At 39.6% G+C, this 23,337-nt stretch overlaps 1 protein-coding gene across 1 annotated transcript in view; it reads right to left on the bottom strand.

The window, feature by feature from the left end:
* REPS2 (RALBP1 associated Eps domain containing 2) overlaps nt 1-22,095 on the bottom strand; it is a 52,234-nt gene extending 30,139 nt beyond the window's left edge. Inside the window, exons 1-7 of the mRNA XM_040055277.2 lie at nt 22,010-22,095; nt 19,592-19,734; nt 16,426-16,520; nt 13,117-13,186; nt 11,153-11,218; nt 6,832-6,874; nt 3,912-4,048 (exon numbers count right to left, since the gene is read on the bottom strand). Of these exons, the coding sequence (XP_039911211.1) occupies nt 3,912-4,048; nt 6,832-6,874; nt 11,153-11,218; nt 13,117-13,186; nt 16,426-16,520; nt 19,592-19,734; nt 22,010-22,095 (640 nt within the window). The remainder of the gene's footprint in view (nt 1-3,911; nt 4,049-6,831; nt 6,875-11,152; nt 11,219-13,116; nt 13,187-16,425; nt 16,521-19,591; nt 19,735-22,009) is intronic.
* Between the last annotated feature and the right edge of the window lie 1,242 nt (nt 22,096-23,337).

Below are 23,337 nucleotides of genomic sequence, written 5' to 3'. Positions count from 1 at the left end.
ATAGTTTTAACTATTTACCAATCTCCACACTTGGCCAACAAGACCCACCAAGTCTGTAAGCTCAAGGAAAGGATGTGCTAATTGAATGAAATAATGGAAGTCTGATGACTTAAAGAAGTAATGAAAAGTCTTCTTCAAAGGTATGAAAAAGAGGGTAAAATGTGATGCTGAACAGTCTTCCTTTAGCACTAATGAAAACAAGAGATTGAGTCTTAATGACGCAAATACCACTTCAAACTGCTCGGGAAACACGTATATGAAGGAATGTAGGAGTCACGTGGGGACACACTTATATCACTGATGGGAATGCTGATGCACACCAATAAAATCCATTCCCTTGTTCCTTTCCTGTGAGCACCAAATTAGAACAAACAGGACTTTTTCTTTTCTGGCAGCCATCACTACTAGCCCAGCAATGCTAAGTACGGTTTACAGATCTGACTGTAGTCAGGAAAACATCATCTGTGACAGAAAATACTGCACTTGCAAGGAAATGCCTGTTGCATTTCCATCTGACCAAGTGTGGAACTTAACACCCCACATTTTAAAAGGGAGAAAAACCCCAAAATACTAGCCCCTTGTTGCTGGCTGAAACCAGCACTTCAGAAGCAGAGAATCCAGGTTACAGAGAGTGCTTCCTTAGAAGCCCATGCAAAAAATGGTGCCTGCAGTCCACATGCTCTTCACCGCAGGCACAGCCACAGCAGGAGATGAGTTTCAAAAGCAAATGAGTGCTGAAAACCTCCAGTCAAAAATTCATTTGTAAATAGTTTTATGGCTGTTTTGTTCAATCTGTTTCCAGATAACACAAAACTACACTGTTTATGACAATTTTGTCATTTCAACAAAGCAAATTCTCTTTTCCTAACAAGTATCCTTTGTTCAACAGAACTGTTAATTTAAAGTAGTTATGTCTCAGTTACTCAGAAATGAAACTAAACGGGAAATAAAATGTATTTCGGAGGGAACTGTATGAATCTAACAAGACTCAGACTGCTGTCACTGCCCAGAAGTAAATTATCAGCTGTCATGGGCAGCAAACAGAACTGAACAAAACATCAGAAGACAATGGATGCATTTTCAGGTTTTATTACTAAAACTGAGGCTTGCCCCAGAGTTGCCCCAAGGCAGACTCCAGCTTACTGCTGCAGTGGAGGCTAGAGGTGGCTGGGGCACTGCTGCAGGATCTCTGGGCTCTGAGCTGCCCCAATTTTGGCCCCCTCAAAACCCAGGTCTTACTCTGGGAGCTCTTGGCTCGTATCTGACCAGAGACTGGGCTAGGGGATAAATGAAGAAGTAAACTAGGTCATGTAGGCATTTAAAATGACATTTTTATTTCTACTTAAAACCTGCTTGTCCTTCCAGGAATGCATAAACTCTAGCCAAGTTTTTCTTAACATGAACAGAGGCCAAATATCAGAGATTACATATCCAACAAAAAGAAATACATTGAGAATGTATCAGCACAGGATTTTTCTCAGATGTTAACATAAAGACTACATGAATAAAAACAAAAAGAGAAGAAATCTCTGTCTCTTAACAGAAATTCACCTGGGTATTTCAGAAAGTGGTGCCTTTTAATAAGTTCTCATTTTTTTTTTTATGTCTGTCCTGGGTAACACTCATTGCAGCATCCCAGAGAAGTGCAGCTATGAAGTATAAATGAAGGTGCCTTCTTCAAGTCCAGTTAACTCCCTATCCAACAAATTTAAAGCACATTTCTAAGGCTAATCCATTGCTGGACATCCCAGCTATCACAGATAAATATTCTGTGTGTATAATGGCCAGGAGAAAGGCATAATAAGATGATGACAAACATGATATAGCAGCAATAAATGAATATCAAAAACCAAACAAAAAATTGCAGTGCCCACAGCAGGGATTTACCACAGTCTTTAACTGAATTTACTTGAAGATATTTTTCTTTTTCTGCCCTTTAAAAAGGAAACAAACAAACAAACAAAAGCTTCAAAGCACAGATGGTTTTATAATTAAAGAAATGATACCTATAGATCAACATGACCTATGTGGAACTGAAAACTAAACTCAGTACTACTGAGCATTCCTCTGTGGGTCTGGAAGCAGATTATTCACCCATCTCCACAAACCAAAATTATTTCTGAACTAGAATTAGTAGGACAAAACCTAATGCACCAAAACAGGATTATTCTAGTCATGCTGGCTATGCATAGAAGCATGGAATATCCTGAGCTGGGAAGGACCCACTAGAATAAGCAAACCCAGCTCCTGGCCCTGCACAGGACACCCCAACAGTCACACCATGTGCCTGAGGGCATGGTCCAAATGCTCCTCGAACTCAGGGCTGATGCTGTGATCACTTCCCTGGGGAGCCTGTTCCAGAGCCCAACCAGCCTCTGAGTGAAGAAAATGGTCCTGATATCCCACCTAAACCTCTCCTGACAACTTCAGCCATTCCCTTGGGTCCTGTCACTGGTTACCACAGAGAAGAGATCAGTGCCTGCCCCTGCTCTTCCTCTCATGAGGAGTTGTAACTGCGATGATGCCTCCCCTCCAGGCTGAACAGACCAAGTGATCTCAGCTGCTCCTCACTCAGCTTCCCCTCAAGGCCCTTCACCACCTTTGTTGCCCTCATTTGGACACTCCCTGATGGCTTAATGTCTTTTTTTATGTTGTGGTACCCAAAACTGCACGCAGTTTGTTAACTTCCACAAAAGAAAGTGCTTTGTGACTTTCAAAATGAACCACTACAAAACCAAGATGTTAATTTTCATTCACAGAATGACTTTAAGAATTTACGTTCTTCTTTCTTTTGTGTTCCAAGTGAAATTTAAACCCAAGCTTATCTCCTTCCAGTTACACTTGTTATCTGAATTTCAAGATTTGCTGCAGTAGAAAATGTGACTTGGCTCTGTTTGGGGTTTTATTTTGATGTATAACAAAATCAAAATTGGAAGCATCAGATCCCTCAACAGGAACAAAAATAAGGAATTACTCCTCCGTGTAAGGCAAAAGAAAAATGTTTATTCCTACTGAGTTTCAGGGATCAGCACACATAGCAGGACTCTTGAATTCTCTCTAATGTTTGCACAAAAAAGTCCCATACAGCAAGAGGTAAAACCCTTTTCTACTCCAAGAACCACATTAGAGAGCCCAGTTAAACATTCCTTCTCACAGTCAAACCTTGGCTTTCTCCTGAAGCATAAGCATGACTGTGTTTAAGCTGGTCCTTGAGTCAGATGATTGGTGTGCAGCACACAAACCTCTGATGTGGTCCAAGGACACTGCTGCAGCACAGCCACGCTGGGTGACTGCTGCCCTGAACAAACAGCTCCTCTTCCCATCTGAAGGCAAGAGGCACACTCGAAGGGTAACGTGCTGAAAAGCCATTTTCTTTCAGCTCACCCCAGCTACTATTCCACATTTTCTTTCTCTCCCCTCAAAATGCACCCATGTCAAAAGAAATCACCCCTTTTTTTTTTTTTACTCAGAGTACTGATTGTTCTCACACATATGTTAGACTTTGACATCAAAAATGTTTGCTTTCTTTCTCCCAGTTTAAACATTTCTTCCTGCTTCTGAACTACAAGAAAATAAATAGTAATAAAAATCAGTTATACTGTAGTTACTGATGAGATTTGTCTAAACAGCCAGACTACTTATAAACAGTCAGCGATGACAGATTACCATATGCTAAGCTTCCCATTACCGTGCCAGAAAACATTACATTCTTAATTATAGAAACAGTGATTTTTCCCCCTCAGTGGCAATGTAACACAAGCAAGTGCACGAGCACAAGTCCAGTTCTGCAGTGCATTACTGCAAAGGCCAGCATATGCACATATTGTCAAGCGTTTCTGCAAACAGATCAAGTTTCCAAGCATGCAGCTAACCTGAACAGTCTCAGAAGGAGCAAAGAAAGCAAACTTTACCTTGTGTGTTTTGCTGAAATATTTTGTTCAGATCCAAAGAGGAAGCTCTGGAATGTGATTTTTGTGGCCTTGGAGGTGGAGTAGGAGGCTCTTCTCCCTTTTTCATGGCATCTTCTATTGATGTGCTAGAATAAGACCTAAGGAAAAACATGTTGGGGAAAAGCAGAAAGTATTTTATTTCAAAAATTTATTTTAAACAACTGTAGTGAATAATACCTAAAAATACACCGATCAGAAGTCAGGTTCATGGTGGAAATTCCTTGTTCTAATGACTAAGAGCTCCCTCTTATAACAACAGATTTATTTGGCAACAGAAGGACCCAAGCATGTGGAGAAAGGAACGAGTCATGCTTACAGGGCTAGTATTTTTTAAGGCTTTTTGTAAGACAGCTTGAGGCCTTCTTATGTAACTTTGCCAGCAGGATAATTGTAGCAACTATTTTGAATAAACCAAAGTAAAATTCCCCACATAAACCCCTTGGAGTTTCTGTTGCCTTTCCCAGATGCAAGGGAAGTGTTCATACAGGTATAGATTCAATCTACCTCTTGTAAATACACATTTCGTAATTTGTAATATTCTCACTAGTAGAATAAATTTTTAACTTTTAGCACAAATTTTCCATAAGAAACAGTCACCAAATTCCACAAAATCTGGAAGAACTGAATGGCTTCAAAGTGAGTACATCTGGTCAAATACACGGTGCAGCACCTCTTTCCAGGCCTGCCTACAGCACATGAATCCCCAGGTGGTGTGGAGATGTCAGACTTACTGTAACACATTTTGCATGTCAGGGCAAGACCAAAAGCACACTTGAGTAAAACAGAAATAACTCCAACTAATGGCAAATGGACCTTTTTTTTTTTTTTTTTTTTTCTCCAAAGAGGTTCTTAATATCCAGTGCCAGCTGTCCAATTAAGAGCATATTGAGCAATATCCTATTACCCTCACTCTCCAGGTCCATGTTTGTCCATTTATGAGCCACTGCACACAAACACTCATAAAAAGCTAATGGAGATTCTCTGTCTCCCTGCTTTATGTCATACAACTTCGCAGGACTCCTAGGTTTTTCCAACCCATTATGAATTCCATATAAAATCAACATTTTTACTCCTCTTAATCTAACATCTTCATTCAAATCCCATTCAAGGTCTTCTCTGGGGAGAAGTTCATCAGGATTTAGTAGTCCTGCTCCCCCAATTTTCTGATCTAGCTCTTCAACTTTTCTCCTAGTCAGTCCTTCCCCTGCTTTTTCTACAACTACTCTTTTTTTCTTCACAAATAAACAAATTTCTAACCAAGCTTATGTATCTCCCAGCTGGGGTTATGTGTCATCATCACAGATTAAATAATACTATGCATATAATTTGGGTTATTACAATGAGATGCAGCATCCTGTTTCCGAGACAATAAATCCTAGTCAATAAACAGTACGTGGACATAGATGGCTTTCCCAGCAGTCCCACAATTCTGCTTAAAGGAGCCTGAATCACTGATTTACTCCATCCTCTTGTTCTGGTTCTGCTAGAGACAAAGACTTCCTGATTTATTTCTTTCTCTAACAGGATTGTCACAATCCTCCTCATCCTTTGAATCAGAATTTTCAGGACCCATCAGAGGAGCCACCCACAATTCTACTTGTTCATTATCACCACCAAGTTTACTGGATTTACTTCTTCCACCACAAATTCTTCCGCCGTTTTTGTTTCTGTTACTGAATATATTCCAATCTGGTTTAGAAGTCCATTAATACACATTTTTTCCTAACATCCCAATCATTCTTTAAAGAGAAAAATAAATTCCCCTATGGTAATTCATCCCATTTCCAACAATCACAGCAGGTCTGAGTTCAAGGACGTGACCAAGCATCTTTAGTCTCAACTTCTGCATTAAAGCAGTGACATACAGTCAGATGTGAGACAGCCACATGTGACACAGTAATCACATTCGAGTGACTTTTTTTGAGCTTGTTTAAGCATTTGGTGTTCTATGGATTTGTGCACATTTTTTGCATATTTGCAATTTAGTAACGCAGCAAGAAAATCTAAAACTCTGCAGAAACTAATAAGCTTTGGCTAGCAGTAGAAAAACAGCACACAAGGCAGTTCAGCCTTCCCAAATATAGGTCCTAGGAACAGAGGATTTAAATCCTCAATCACCATGCTTATAGCTGATCTTCTCTTACTAGCAGGCTTTGACAAGCCTGTAAGCAGACAGCTTCTGATTATACTCTCATTACCCAAGCAAAAAAATCCCAAGCAGAGTCCTCTAACTAGCACCAAAAATGACAAGTTTAGGGTGAATTAACAATATGCCTATACACCAGCAGGTGACAACCAACCCAAGATGTAATCCATTTTTATACAATATTTTCTGGCACAGGTTTCCCTGTTCTTTCAAACATCCAAATTCAGCAGGTGTCACTTCTGCACACAACAGTCCTGAAGTCTTTCCATCACACACCAAACAAGCACAGCCAAGCACATGGATGCCAATGCAAGGATTCACTCACCCACACCCAAGAGCTGAGCTACTACTGCTGTTCCTGCAGGAATGTGCAGTGTCTCCCTCCATTTGGAATCACCGTGCAGGTTACAGGGGCACAGAATTGCTGGGGATGTTCCCAGGAATGGGGTGGCCCCAGCTGTTCTGCCACGACGCCCCTGGGGCTGGGCTGGAGGCAGTCACAACCCTGACAAGGCAGCAGGGCTTCCAGCACCTTATGACCAGAGCTCATGGGGCCCTAGCACAGTATTTATGGAGTGTCTATAGCTTACAGATTCCTCCTGGTAAATCTGTCTGATTTGAGCTGTACTTCCAGCACAACGCCAGTTTAAAAAAAAAAATTCCAACACCAGTTCTGATGCCTTGTATCTAACACGAGAAAAACATCTTTTCCTGAAACAGGAATGAAAGCAGTACCTGGATCGTGGTCTGGCTCTGAGTGCATTATGTTCTTGAGCAACTGGAATAGAAAAGAAAGAAGAACTGCTAAAACATCATATTGTAAATAAATGTCTGTAGCTTCAGAATCAGTGTCCCTTTAACATGTGAGTGCTGCAAATGTGGATGTGAGAGTACACTCATCTCACATGAGCAATGGGGATTGATTTTCACTTCTCCTTCCCCTTTGTTTTTGTGAATGTCCCAACAATTCAAAAGCCAACATGTAATGAGAGCTTCACCTTTTTAATTTGGTTACCAGAACACAGGACGAGCAATAGGTCTGGTAGCTCTGACCTGTAGTCATGGATGTAGTTGTGATAAAGCAACGTAAGGAACAACATAAACATTTTATAGAAAACATCTTGTTCGTAGTCCAGGTATCTATTACTTGTCCTGCTCCCAAAAGCACAAGGGTTTATGTCCTTCCTAAATACTTTAACGAATTAGTATAAATGTACATCACCCATTACAAAATGGGTACAAAATTAACATGTTATTTGTTGACCTTGGGAAGGAAAGGTTATTTGAAGGAAAAAAGCTTTTAAGTCTAAATGTTGATCAAAGACATTTCCATTAATGTAAAAATGTGTTTCTGTTATTTGGATGAATTCCAAATATCCTGCCACAGGCACGTTTTATGTGATAGGAAAACAACGGTGCTGAATTATCATCTCTGGGTAATTCCTCGAGGCTGTTCCTTGGTTTACATTGTCTTTTCTGTTACTCTCCTTACTAGTATCAGATAATTTTGAGAAAACATATCTGCATGATTGCTTTCAATTTCATCCCACTGAGATATCCTCAAGGTATTACAGCAGCATCAATGATCCCAGTGCACATACAAAGTGAATCCTTGTATTTTTCCCAGCCTACTAATCAAGGTACAACACTCAAGAGAAACAAGTAGGCTGGGGAAAAAAAAATAATTGTCAGAATTTCTACCTTCCTTCAAATATATGCTTACTTTCAAGTCAGACATTTATCACCAGCTACTACAGAGCATTTATCATCAGCTACTACAGAGCACTACCTGAGAATACAACAGATCCTCCAAACGACAGAGCAGGAGCTGCCTGTGGCAGCAGCTGGCAAATACTGAGTTTTTAATGGCTTGCACTGTACTGCTGCACAGACCCTCCACAGGAAACTTTAGGCTCACAGAAGACAAGTAGCAGCATATGGCACATGTACAGCCACACACTGGCTCTTCATAAAAGAAACTGCTTTTAGGATCATGCAGAGCTAGTTGGTGTTCTGGACAGAATAAATCCCACTGCAGCCGCCAGTGACCACTTATAAACGAAGTTCTAGTAGATTGTCATCACCAAACTGATTCACAGTCTTTCCAGATTTCTCTGCAACAAACTCTTCCTAGCAACTACAGAAGGGAGAGGGAATTAATATTAAAATATGCAGTGGTGATAATCCTCCTCCCTCTCTCTGTGTCAAACTCCCAGAGAATACAACTTCAGAAACCGCTTCCCTACAGCCATATGACCCAATTTTCCAATGCTGAAATTGCTGATTATTAAATTACATGAACAATTATTAAATATGCCACTTAGAAATAGGAAGTATAAATCCTTTCCAAGCTAACCCATGTTTAAGAATCTTCAAATTTTCCTGTTCTTATGGAAACTGTAATTCTATTCATACTTCTTTTAGAAAGCCTTTCAAATAAAAAACCTGTAGGTAAAACTGACATTTAAACTCTCCGAGGACATCCTGTTGAGGTAAACAGGAAAGCACATAAGGAAGAGAGAATTCTGAAATGACTACTAATAAAAAATGATAGCAATAGAATGCTACTGCCAAGGATTTTCTTTTTAAGCTTTTGAAAAACTAGGAAATTCAAGGCTACAATTACAGAATACCCAGACTTAGCTTTCCTTTCAAAAGAAGTAGTACAATACAAAAAATACTATGAAGCAGGTAGTTCATTATTAGGACATACAAATAATTGTGGCAGGATTTTCAAGAAACATGCAGCTATTTTGGTACATTCAGACTGTGTATGCTTCATGTCTGAGGTGCAGGTTTATACACATACATGACAAAAATCACCCAAGATGATACAAAACTATTTCTCAAGCTCAAGAGTTTTCCATATTTCTACTGCTACGGTTACACAAGCCTAACTTTCATGAAATGAGTAAGTTAAACCTGTTGAATAAATAATTTACACTGATTATTTAGAAGTTTGTACAATTCCTAGAATAGTAGAACCTGACAGACTGAGCAGCTTAGTCTGCAGTAATTAAAGAGGGTTCCTGTTTTGGGTGTTGAGCTGCGCTTACAGCCCTTTTGCAAGATAGCTTCATTTTAATATCCCAGAGAATGCTGATTTGGTAACTTTTGACTGCAGCCTACCATCTTACACTCAACAGCTGCCTCCTTGTTCTACAGGCTTAAGATCAGGTCGAAAATTGTGCTGAAAAAGGAGAAAAAAGAAAAAAACCAAAGCATTCCTCACTAGTCAACATCAACCTCAATGACACATCTCTTATTGGTCATCTAGGAAGAAATGTACAGTTTAAATGCTTAAAAATTTGGCCCTCAAGCCTTTAAAAGGCTAAGGTCAACAATGATCCTGCACTTAGGAGTCTATACAAACTGGCCAGATGTTCAGAATGCTGAGCATATAAAGTTCCTGCTGATTTCAAATTTCAAAACTTTCTGATGGCAAAGAAAACTTTCACAGACTGTCCTCTTCCCTGAGTTTACATAAACAGCCAAAATGAACAACCAAAGTGTGTAAAATTTCTCCCACTTCATCCCAAATGAGTTTTCATGCTGGAGGTTAATGATTACAATGATCTTTCAGAATGGTGACTGATTCTGAAACAACCACTCAACCACTGTGCTGCATCTACTCCACTGGATAGATAAACATTTTTACTTTTCACATCAGCTGTAGCATGCAACCTGAGAATGTGCTGGCTCAAATCCTCAATGTGCAGCACAGCAGGAGTGGAACCCCTGCAGGGACAGGAGCCATGATGATGGAGAGAAATTCTGCCACTCTCCCCTTTGGTATACAAACACAGCAACACTGCTGGAGGAACACAGCAGCATGGGGAAGACCTCCCTGACCAGGAGAGGAAAGACACAGGAGAAGGAGATGTGCAGGTGACAGTAAGCTTTTCCTACACGTACTGAAGACAGAATTGCTGAACCGAAAGTAAAACTCCCCTGGTGCTCCTGGGCAAAACCAGAAGGAAGAAGTATAGAATGGAAAGTCATACAACCTCCCCTCCCCTTTCCCTGAGAGGGATGTGCAAGAGAGAGTGTGTGTGTGTAAAGGAGAAGCAGCAATCTTTTGAGAATAGGAGCTGAAGATAGCAAATCTGGCAGCTGCCAAGTCTTTGGGAAGAAGCCAGGAAAAAAAGATTTGGGAAATGAAGCATGCAGCTGTTGAGCAGCCATGAATAAATCGAGCTCTAAGACAAAACTGCTGTGACAGACATGTGGGGTCCATTTTCTTAAGCAAGGATATCTTCATGAGTAAAAACATTCATGCAAAAGGAAGAGAAAGCAAGACTTTAGCTTGACTGGGACCAGGGAGGGCTTACAAACATTCTTACAACTGTACAAAGAGATTAACAAAGAAGAAGGCAAGGGAGGTCTGATGAACTGAACTGAATGCAGGGGAAGTTTCTGGAGCAAATTAGTAATTTTGACATATGCAGTTCCAAAAATAACATTTTCCAGAACGATAAGATAAAGGAGTGTATGTTGGAGCTGGAGAGAGAAAAATCAGGTGTGGTTTCAACAAAGTTAACAAGCCCCGAGTCAAAAGCTTGAGTCAGTGTCTTAAGTGCCTCAAGGTCTGTGTTTCCAAAAGGCTCTCTGTCCTTAACTCCTTGAGACAAAACAGGAAAGCTGAGCTTTCACAAAGACACAGGCCATTTCAGAATAGTTACCAAAACATTACATAGTTATTCTATACTTTAGATGAGGTTTTAGAAGAGGTACAATATTCATGCTCTTGCATCTTGTTTGTAGCACAGAAGAACTCCAGAATCTTTAAAACTGCTTAAAACATTTTCTACACAGGACAAACCCATACACTACCAATGAGGGAAAGAAAGTAAGAAAACCTGAAGAGGTAATTAAATATTTATCTTACAAATAGTACTCATTATGAGGTAAAAAATAATATCAGTAGGAAAACAGTACAAGAACAAAAGGTTCTTTCAAAAATTAATCAATTTACACTACTTTAGGCTTACTGTGATATAGAAATACTTGATCAAAATTCTCATGCAAGTAACACATGGCATTTCTTTCTCCTTACCTGCTTTCACAGTCAAGTGCTGAAATTCCTTTGGTATAGTTTTGAGAGCAGTGCTTACTTTAAGAGCTTAAGAAAAAAAAAAAAGAAAAGATAATTTAAGTACAAGTGGGTAAAATCTAGAAGTATCAGGTCTCAGAAAGGAACACCTAAACTGGTATTAGACATCTTGTAATGCCAAACATATTTGAAAAGTAGCCAAATACCCTCAGAAAACAGAAGCATTTAAACAAGTAACAATTTTCAAGAACACAAAAGTCAAGAACAGAAAGAAAGACCTATGCTCAAGATGCCAAAAATCTCAAATTTTGAGCATTTGTGGGATTGAATGCTTATTCCCCTTCCACATTCCCCTATGAAAATTTTCTAATGCAGTTTTTAATGCACCACAGTGCATTTTGGTGTACTGTAACACTCAGTGTTAAATGACCAATTGGAGTGAAATTTCTCCTGCTCTAGGATGAACCTGCTTTAGCAAGGAGGTTGAACCAGATGCCCCTTCCAACCTTGCCTGCTTTATGATCTGCCTTTATCAACAAACGTGTGGGAAAAGTTTAGGGTCTTGTAACCCAGTTCAGTGTACATTGACTTCCAAATTTAACTACATTATAACCTAAGTGAAGTTAATTTACTTGTATACTTTTGAAAATGCAGGAAAATTTGCTTCTGCTGTCCTGAACTGCAGGTTCTTGACTTCTGGGGAGATCCCCTCAGTCAGGAGAGTGATCTGTTCTCATGTTTCTCAGAATAGTAATAAAAGGTAGAACAAAAGTATTTGTTCTTTGGCTGAAAAGGTAACAATCTGACTCATAAATACAGCATATCTTCAGCCCTGAAGGAGGACTGCATGTCTCAAAACAGGTTCTCATGTGACTTAACATGTCAGCTACAAAAATCAAAGCACAACTTTATCATCTAAACAGGGAAAAAATACTCCCTAATTAAAAAGTAAATCTTCCCAAAACATTTCAAAGCAACAACCTTCAAGATTCAAGTCCTTCTATGGTTCACTGTATGTTTTACAACAGAACCAACCTTGTCAACAAAGCACTGATTTCTTGGAGTATGCTGACACAAACCCAAAATGTTTTACAAACACACATCAATTCTTGACAAACTTTCTTCGAAAAAGGGATACTGGGAATCTGTCAAACTCTGTCACACCTGAGTGTGGAAGGTGAATCAGGAATGTGGGCTACCTGGTCTCACAGCTCTGATGCAACCTTAACATGTGGATGTCTGAGAGGCCAAGACATTTTTTACTTTAATTAATACATAATCTGCAACTCTGAGAATCAGGCAACAAAATACCCACAGCTGTTTTGTTTCTACAATAGAGGGACAGCAAGCAAGAATTGGAAAAAGGGAATATAAAAGGGAATGAGTGGCTGGGTGATGATCTGGTGCCAATTCTAGAAGCCATAGAAGCTACTACAGCAAAAAAGAGAAAGATCAGTTTCACATGATTTGCTGCTGGTGGATGTCAACTGAAGTGAACGAATCAAGTCTTTTCAGTCCAATTTGACTATAACTTTTGTTTTACAAGAAAATACAGAGTTTTGGGGTTTTTTTCAAAAAGGAGTAAGTACTGATTTTGAAGTGGTGGTGTTTCTTGCAAAAATGGAAATTGAAAATCTGTCACAGTGTAATCTTTACTCTTAAAAAATTCCTGATAATAATTAAAATTTTGTTTAAGTAAGAACAACATTAATTGCTTAAGGGATAGACATATTTTAGAAGGTACACTTTTTAACATTCACATATGATACAACTAATTTTGAAGCAAACCCCTCGATTTATTTGTTTTCAACTTAGCTGCTGTGAGATGTCTCTTTAGATATTTATCAACATGTAGCCAGCTTAGAAATTAAACACACCATTGCTTCTGTCAGCAAACATAATGGCTAACTAAAAACACACATAATTTAATCCCTAATGGGGGGAAAAAAAGTTATTTATTTAAATACCTTGTTTGTCATCTTTCTTCCCATCTTGTAACAGGGCAGAGTTATCAGGTACCTCTTCAGCTGATGACTTCTAAAGAAAGATTTCTTAATTATGCTGATTGCTACAGCTTGTACCTTTCCACAGTCAAATATTTAAGAATACAGTTTAACACAAATAATGGCAACATTTGTTCTTGCACCTCAATTTCTTTGTTAGATAAAGAAGAATAGAAGACCTATAGAAAGAAAATACAACGCTGCTTTTCAAGGTGCACCAGTTCCACACCTGAAATTAGCTCGAGAAGCACTTCAACCGTGGAAGACTGAAGGAGATAAGGACTATATGTAAGGAGAGACTTCCCCCAACAGAGCCATATCTAACACCTGGGTAAGGACTGATGAAAGCTCCTCCAGTCTCCACGAGAAAAGTCTCTGTAACCAAAACTCCAGCTGTACTGCAGAGCCTGATGGTCATGCTTTAAAGGCTCCTGGCTGATGTGGCTGATCCTTGTACTACTCTTTCCTTTCAGCATGCAGTCAGAGAGGGGAAAAACAAATTTAATTTGCAAGTCTGTTGGAGACTCCAGTCTTATTCCTTAATTTTCTGTTATTTCAGCAGCAACTTATAGGCATTTATTGTTCTTGGAGCTTCTGCTGGAATAAATTCTACTTCTACTATCTGTAAGAACACGAATACACTCTGCAACCAAATAAAACATTCAGGCAAATGTCAAAACCCCTAAACTTCTCTAAATATTAAGTGATGCTGGTTTTTTCCCAGGGAGCATAGAAGAGGTTTGACCTGAAAATGTCCTGAAATAAAGTTGGCCTAAACAAATGAATCGAGAAACCTACATTTCATGGACATTTTTAAAAGACCACAAAAATCTCAAGTCAGTAGTTCCAAAAAGAAAACTCCACAGTAAATGTATGTGAGATTTATTTATAAAGTTTCTGAGGAACAGGATACCCAAAACTTCTGAAAAAGCAACACAGCAAAAATATGGCTTGAGGTATGAACAAAACATTTCACATCCATTGCTAGCCCTGACACTCCTGTGAAGAACATGAGACCACAGACCTAACTCAATGCATGCTTTAATTGATGGAATGACTTTCAGAGATTTCAATGAACTGTGAGCATGACATTCCTGAGGAAGCCCAGAGGAACCCCAGCCAGTCATTTTATGCATGTTTTAACTTTAAGATCTTGGCAGCCAGAAAGCTTGCAGAAAAGAGCCAAAGCAGAGTGGGAGACAAAAACTTGATTGAAAAAAGCCAAAACTGTGAAGACAAAATTTCCTTGGTAAACAAAAATCAGTCACCCATGTCATTCCCAAGCATAATATCAGCAACCTTGGTGCGTTTTTCAAGTTTAACAAAGCCTAACATGCAAATGACATGTCTCCTGACATTATTTTCCTTATGAATGCATTCAGGAACTGTTTCTATTTTATTGCAGTATTGTAGTTCAGCAGTCACAGTAAAAACAGGCATCTGAGATGAAATTAAATAGCCTGAATGGATCATAGGTGGAAATTAAAAAAGACACAGAGGTAATGCATAACAGATTGCATTGATAATATAATATTTTAATGTAGTGATCAAGTATCTAAAGTATAATTCCTCAACTAGCCAAGATACAAATGAAATTGCAACAGTGAATTGCTGCACTTCCCACTGAGGAAGATGAATTACTGATCTTCCAAGTGATGCTCATTTGGTGTATTAATTCTGAATGCAAAAACTTAAGTTGAACAACAAAAAAATCAAGTCAAAATGATTTTCAAATCACTTTTGAGGAGATTTTAATGTCCAAGAATCTTGGACAATGTAAACTGAAGCTTTTAAATTATGTATATGAAAGATACATAATTATATATTTCTTTACATTTCAAATATAATTTAATTCTATATTATAACTACATCTTCTTTCATATTTTAGGTTGCAAGCTACCCAAATTAAGGTCATAAGCAAGGGATTAGGTGAATCTGGTAAACTACCTGCCCACGCTGCCAACATCCCAGCATCCTGCACTACCAGATCTGCAGGGCTGCTTCCAAAGCCCCCTGTGACTGCTGTGCTTTGGCCAAGCTGCTGCAGGATGAGCAACATCTCCCCAGGACACAACACACATTTTAACAGTTCCAGAAGATACACTGGGTGCTCAATGTCCCGGCTGCAGCATTGCCCAAAGTGAACACTGTACTCCACAGAAGCTTAGGAGATTCTGTTTGCTGGTACCACTACCAAGATGGATTTGATGAGGGAGCAGCTGGGTTCCGATCCAGGGACTCCCCAGAGCAAAGCATCGGGAGAAAATAGCTGGAGAACAGCCTTGCTGAGCTCCCATGACATACCATTATTTTTAAACCTGTAGGAGTGTCAGGAGGGCCAGTTCCTGCAGTCAGTTTGCCACTTGATCAACTACCTTAACAATAAACCTTTAAATCCCACATCACATATATTGAGACTTGCAATATTCAGGCACAACTCAGTGGCCATGATTAGTTCGGTTCTACAGAGTCTTTAAAAGTTTGGGATTTTAACCTCAGCGTTAACTCTTCTCTTTAATTCAGTTTTGCTTGCAGCAGACTTCATGGAATCATACAACAGTTGGGTTTGGACGGGACCTCTGGGGATCTAGTCCAAAGCCCCTGTTCCATCCAACCAAAGCTACCGTGTTCAGTTGTGGGCCCCTCACTACGAGAAAGGACACTGGCATGTGTTCAAAGAAGGGCAATGGAGCTGGTGGAGTCTCCAGAGCACAAAACGAGTCCCTGAGGAAGCTGGGGTTGCTTATCCTGGAGAAAAGGATGCTCAGGGGTGACCTTATTGCTCTCTACAGCCACACGAAAGAAGGCAGTGCTGAGCTAACATTTGGAATCGATGGTCTTTTAAGTCTTTTCTGAATTATGTGATTTTATGATTCTAGGTCTGTGCTGAAGCCTCATATTTTCAACCAATTCAGGCTGAGCAGATACTTCACCTGAACACGATCCATGAGCCCCACTGCCCCTCCTGCAGCAGCCCTGCAGGACACCAACAGGTACAGCCTAGTACTCTGCAGATTCCAGCATCTCACAAGTCTCTCAATGACTGCTGTGAACTCTGTTATGTGGGAATGTCTCTTGAAAAGCCTGTCAGCCTTTTCCATACACAGAAGAAACGGCAGCGCTGGGGGTTTGGGATGGTTTAATGAGAAGCTTAGAGATTCCTGAAGTCCTCTCAGAGACTCACAGTCCTGCTGCTCACATAGCACAGTCTCTGTGAAGCTGCTCCAGCCCCCTCCCCTCTGCCAGGGAAGGACCCAGCTTACACCCTCTCACCTCTGTCCGACTCAAGTCCCGACTCTGCTGACTGCTTGGCAATGGCTCAGAGTAAGAATCAAATAGTGCACAGTCACGCATGGGCTTCAAACAAGCTGCAGGGGAAAGAAAAAGAAAAGAAAAAAGTAAAAAAAAACCAAACCAACAAAAATCCAACCCAAAGCCAAACACAGAGACACACCAAGTCTTTGGTTAATATATACTTCTTAGAAACCTGTTCTAGCATAATTTTGCCCTTCATTTCTACATCTCAGACCTAACCCATAAAACATGGATGACAAACACCATGAAGAAAAATCTTTATCTTGCATCTTAAGTAAGTCAGTGTCATGAAGGGAATAGCTTGTATAGTTTCAGTTGTAGAAATAATGGTGAAATTTGGAAGAAATTTTTTCTTCTCCCAATCCAGTATCAACTCAATTATCTTATAGTTTATATCTTATTCTCTTAACAATGTTAAAGATGTTACCTTCAGCTGCAATTTTGACTTTTTGAATACTGAAAAGTATAGTAGCATCTATATTATTTAAAATTGAAGGCCAGGAAAAAGCAAAGCACTAAATATGGTGGATGCTGTAGTATATACCACCTTCAATTAAACAACAGGGGGGAAAAAAAGGAAAAGAAAATCCCATCTAACTTCTGAAAGGAATATTCACAACAAGCTAATTTCTCTCCCACATGCTCAAGTCCTTCTGCTGGTATCACTCTGGGATTAGCTCCTTTGAGATAAATCTCTTATGAGCTGGAAAACAACTCTTTTTAAAGATCAATATATTAAAAGGCAGAACAACACTTCTAGTTTTTGGCTAGCATTTATTTTATCTCAATAAATTAAGTTCTTGGAAATCTGTCTTAATTTACAGTACAGTGGGTTACACACAGGGCAAATTGCTTTTGAGATTCTGCAAATTAGTTTTAATAAAAAGTTTCCAAAAAGGGGGTGGGTCAGATTGTCAATGGAACTGTGCCAGAATAGCATTTGGACCAGTTGTGCTTGTAGTTTATGGTACAAGTCATAAAACTAGGAAGATTAATGCATTCTAAAATGCTTTTCTGTTTCAAGTAATTTTATTTGAAGTTTTAACAGCATTCTTATCAGATGCAAATACTTCAATTGAACCAAATTACACCTCATTCTGAAACTAATACAGCAACCTAATAAAAACAGTTTCCAATATTCTTATTTGGGGTCCTAAGAAGCTGAAAAATTCTGAAAAAAAATTCTAAATTTCACAGAAATCAAATTATGAAAACATGAAAACACAAGATTTCTCTTGAAAATTCCTTTTGACATTTTAGGTAACTGTATGAGGCGATTACATACCTGTCAATGCTTTTATTTCAGAAGTAATACAACCAGGGCTCTACACTTTTCTGTGATTCACAGATTTATAGTGTGTTGAGATGTTCTGCTTTTTTATTAATGCAACTCTTTCAAAGGACAGATTTACGAATCCTGACCGGATAGTAGAATGAGCATGAGCTAGTTTCAGACCCTCAGATTAACCAGAATTAGTTCATTAGCTGAGGTGTTTAAAGGACCCTCAAGAAAGAATTAGTCCTTTCATCTCTTCCATGTAGATTTGCTTGAAATGCTTGGTTTCATGCAACAGCATGAAAAAATAATCATCTAAGAAAATGACAGAATTAAATGCTGAAGGACAAAGAGGGAAAAAGAGGACTGCCAGGGAACAACTGCAGCTTATCATGCCATTTCTCCCATTGACATAACGACTCTCTGCTACTGGAGATAGTTATTTCCATTGCAGTTTTACCCAAAAAGATTCACACCAAAAAGAACCTGCATGTATGAGTTTACAAGTCAATTTATCATGAGACCAGGCATGAAAGTAGTGAACAAAGTGGTGGTCCTGGAGGGAAAAGGTAGTTGCAATTACGACAGGGGAATGTAATTAGAGAGACTGAAAGTGATGAAGATTTGGAAGTGCATGTTTTCCAGGAGCTTATTGCTTTGGAAATGAATATAGTGGATTACAGGGAACACGACTCCATCAGAAATTATTTCACAAATCTGATAGAGGGTCAACATTTAATTTTCCTAACTGAAGCTTGATTTGTTCTTTTCCTGCCTTTTAATATATTCAGCATCATCAAATTTAATGGACGTTTTATTAGGTCTTAAATATTATCCCTTAGCACTGTAATTACCATCTGTGATTAATCCTCCTTGCCCTCGAGAGTCATGCACATTTTTTAGATGTAACAGTATATATTCCAACATTCATTTATAATTAAGAGACATAACTGAAGAGAACAAATGAAAGGGTAGGTCTTCCACTGCACATTGTTGCTAAAGTATGTTATATTTTGGGTTAATTCATCCTTGTACTACACAAATTGTTGTAATCCTCCTGTCATTAATGCAAACTACCCACAGAAGAACCTGTGGATTATATAAAATGAATTACAAAAAAAACCCCACAACCTTTGATATAACCAGTATCTCCATCTAAAAAATACACTAGCATATTAAGTTCTAATTCAGTCCAATATAATTTTTAACAAATCTTCAAGACATAGATACTTTAGAAAAAAATATCAAAAGCATTAAAAGCTGTATCAAAAATTCACAGAATGGTTTGGATTGGAAGAGATTTTAAAGATTATCCAGTTCCAACCTCCCTTACCATGGGCAGGGACACCTTCCACTAGACCAGGTTGCTCTAGGCCTTATCTAGCCTGGCCTTGAACCCTTTCAGGGGTGGAGCACCCAGGGCTGCTCTGGGCAACCTGTTCCAATGACTCACTGCACTCACAGTAAACAATCTCTTCCTAAAATCTACATAAACCCATCCTCTTTCAGTGTAAAGCCATTGCTGGATTCCCTTTCCTTTACAGGTACTCATCTCTGTCTGTCCTGTCTTTATCTGTCCTCACACCTGAAGCACAGTGGAGCAAAGGGGCAGACATTAAGAAGCAGGTATCTGCTCTACTTTGCATCTCTATGCTTTGATATATTAATTCTTCAGCAATCACCCCACAAGCACAATTAAAAACCCATGCCTTGAATGCAGCTGGAGAATCATTAGAGAGCACAGAAACCCAGGATGAGCTCTTTTCCAGGATGGAAAGCGAGCCTGTCTTACACACACGTTGGATTTCTGAGATGGCTGCAGGGACATGCCTTGCCACAGAACTTTACCTGCTTGAAGGTACTCGGGCAGCAGTGTCTCTGGCAGCGTCTCAGGCAGCTGGTAACCATTCTTCCTCGCAACCACAAGGTGGAAAGCGGCACAGAACTCCGCGAGTGTCAGTGCCCCATCGCAATCCACGTCACTCAGCTCCCTGTGGATAAAACAGCCATGCAAGGTGCTGCCTCAGGGAAACGTGTGTGCCATCACGGAGGAGACAAAAATGCAGCTCTGAGAAGGGATATTTCAGCACAAGACAAACATCCCTGACATGTACGCTCGATCCTGATTTGCACATTTCTCTTGGGGGAGATGAAGCAAGCTGATTTTCTAAAACTGACTTGCCACTTTTTTATTTTTCAGTAAAGTACATTTCTTTAATACCTCATGACATTGAATATGATGGTATACGTATATCAGAATGTAAAATACTTAATCTATACTTAGAGAATCATAGGGTGGTTGGAGTTAGAAGGGACCTCAAAGATCATCTAATTCCAACTCCCCTGCCATGGGCAGGAACCTTCTGCTAGACCACGTTACGTGAAGCCCCATCCAGCCTGGCCGTGAAGTCTTTCCAGAATGGGAAGTCCACAACCTCTCTAGACACTTTGTTCTAAGGCCTCATGACCCTTATAGTACAAAAGTCCTTCCTAATATCTAATCTAAACCTGCCCTTCCCTTCTTTAGCTTACAGCCATTCCCCCTTGTTCTACCACTACATGCTCTTGTGGAAAAGTCCCTCTCCAGCTCCCTTGTGGACTGTGCTAGGTACTGGAAAGCTGCTAGAAGATCTCCCAGACCCTTTTCTTCAGGCTGAACAGCCCCAAGTGTCTCAGCCTGTTTTCACAGGAGAGGTGCTCCAGCCCTGTGATCAAATTAGTGGACCTCCTCTGACTTGTTCAAACAGCTCCATGTTCTTCTTATGCTGAGAAACCCGGAGCTGGATGCAGCACTCTGGATGGGGTCCTTGCCAGAGCAGAGCAGAAGTGCAGAATTCCTTTCCTTGCCCCGCTGGTCATACCACTTTTGATGCAGCCCAGGATGTAGCTGGCCTTCTGAGCAGCAGTTAATTGCACATTGTTCCAAGGGTGGAATTAACCTTCCAATATTTGGAAGCACTTTTGGCTAATCCATGTAAGATCTTAAAACAGGTCAAGCAGAAAAAGTTAAATGTGGACTTTAGCAATGGTTACTTAGCACCACTGACTAACCTTTAAAAAACAGCAAAATTAATGCTCTTGGCAAGTTTAAATATTGTTGTTAACTTCTCACTAAGCGATTCTCTCTAATTCTAGCACACTTCACAAACACTAAAGCTAAACTTCAGAAATTAAAGAATTCAATTTTATGAATTAACTCTTTGCAAAAATTGAGTAATATTTTATCTTGAGCACATGGTCTAAAATAAACATGTAAGTTCTTACTCTTTGAAAGTAACTGTTTGGGTTATAGTGACAAGGACTGAAATCCCATGTGTTTAACACAAGAACACAACCTGATAAATCACACTGTCACAAAATTATTTGCATCTACTAGAAAGGAATACTTTTCTTGAAATTCTGCACAGACAACAAGTTGTGTCAGCCACAGAAATAAAACCTGTTTTGCTAATATATTAGGTTAATCCATTCTTTTTAAGTCATCTCCAATATTCACTTTCCCCAGCACTATGTTTCTTCAGTTGGGTTTTTTATTTTCACAACTGACAATCCGCTTTGAAAAGATTCCAGACATATCCTTTGACCCTGACAGATGTTTAGGCTCTTGTAAGCTTTTCTTCTCATCTCTCTTCATAAAAGCATATATAAAAACAAAATCACTATCAGCATTTTTGATCCATGTTTAAAACTGTTTGTTCCTCATATCAGACATGCAGTGATGACAACAAATTACAAAGCATCGTGTTGTTGATGAAAATATAACAGAATTTCTGTCAAATTTTATCACGTACAGTTCCATCTGCAATTGTTTCTCAATAAGCTCATTAAAAGTAAGCACACTGGTTCATTAGAAAAGCACTAATGAATTATGTAGTTGTTCAATTAGGCCTCCTCTGACAGAACAGAGACAGAAACATAAAACCAACAACACATCTAAAACATTCCAGAGGCGCTTCTCCTCTGTGTCATTTCATGAAAAATGCCAGTTCTTTGAGCTAATGATGCTGCTTACAATACACTTAAGAACAGCTCTCAGCTCATTGCTGTTCAAACCTTCCCAATCCTGCTGAGTAGGCAAACATCTCTCCAGAAAACAAGTGTGTCAGGAAGAGCTATGACCACCCTGCTGCTTGGGCCTCAAAGTGATGCTGGAGATAAGAGCAATAATTATAACTGAAGACACTTTCAAAATTTAACAAGAACTCTTGAATTAAGATTCTTTTAACAAAACGTGATAGGCATCCACAGCACTATTACAGTACTCACCAGATGTGAGAAAGTTCCAGGATGGGCAGCTTTGATTTTGTGAAGAAATTCTTTGCTACGGAACCTGTTGGGAAAGCATGCCTCATCAACCACTGGAAATTAATTCTCCAAAATCTTCCCTTTTACCAGGTCTGCTGTGCCAGATGCAGACAGTTAATTCATGTCCGAGAGATGCTCAGATTAATCGGATGCTACTATAGATGCTGGACCATTTGTCTCCTTCTGAGTAAATGATGAAGCCAGACAGAGCTGTTGACCTCATTTCTCCATTCCCTCCATATGGGAAAAATAAATACAGGGAAACCTACTTTAGTACTAGTAACTCTAACCTGCATAAAAAGTACGTCAACCAATGAAGAAATAACAGACACAAATGGCCCTGCTTCACCCAGAAGTGATGGGTACGGCAGTACAGGGCTTTGGCATCTGCACTGCTCTCCCACAATGCTGCTTCAACCACGACTTTTCCCTGCAGTGAAAATTTTATGTAGGGGAAAAAAAAAGAAAAGAAAAAAGAAACTGCAGATTCAGCTAGCACACCGCTCCTGTCCTACTGCAGCATCTTCACTCACCCTGCCATAGCAGCCCTTCTCATAATTCTAGTTAACAAACACACTTCTTCACCATCTCATATGCACAGGCTATCAGGGGTTCCCTGGAAGCCCTTCCTCGGTACAGGCTTACAAATCATAAGGAAACAAAGCACAGACTTCTGGGATGATAATCCTCTTCTCCCTGGGCAACCACTGGGGAAAGAACCAACACTGAACAACCATTTGTTATTTGAAGCAAACTGCATGGAGACTTAACTGAGGTGAAGAACTGCTGAAGCACTAATTTCAGTTAGTAGCAGGTAATTTCTTTAAACTTTTGGCTGGATCAAAGTCTCCTGAACCCCAGTGATATAGCAGGGCTCATTACAACTGCCTCAGTTTAAAACCTGTGACATATTCTTTGCCAGGACATGGCAAAGTACATGTCTGTACATGGCAGTCTCCTCTCACAACCAGCCTGGACCTTCTGTTCAGGATGGAAATCTGAGTATCATCAGAGCCATCTCAGTATGCTCCTAACAATACTTCTACCATGTGTATGCTCTCCAGGATTCTTTCCTAATTACCTAGAGGTCAAAATCTCAGTCCCACAGAACCATACACCCTCAGGCTTGATCACCCAGGGCAATTAACTGCATGCTTCAATGTCATCACATGGACACTGCCACAGTTCTGCTGGATAAGCCAGCACAACCCTCAGGGGTTTTTCAACTCAATTACACTGCAGGTGTGATCCACAAATACAGCACATCAAATGCAGAGAACTCATTTTAA

This window comes from Hirundo rustica, chromosome 2 (genome assembly GCF_015227805.2).
Source record: "Hirundo rustica isolate bHirRus1 chromosome 2, bHirRus1.pri.v3, whole genome shotgun sequence".
Taxonomy (NCBI): Eukaryota; Metazoa; Chordata; class Aves; order Passeriformes; family Hirundinidae; genus Hirundo; species Hirundo rustica.
This window is presented reverse-complemented; position numbering and strand designations above follow the sequence as displayed.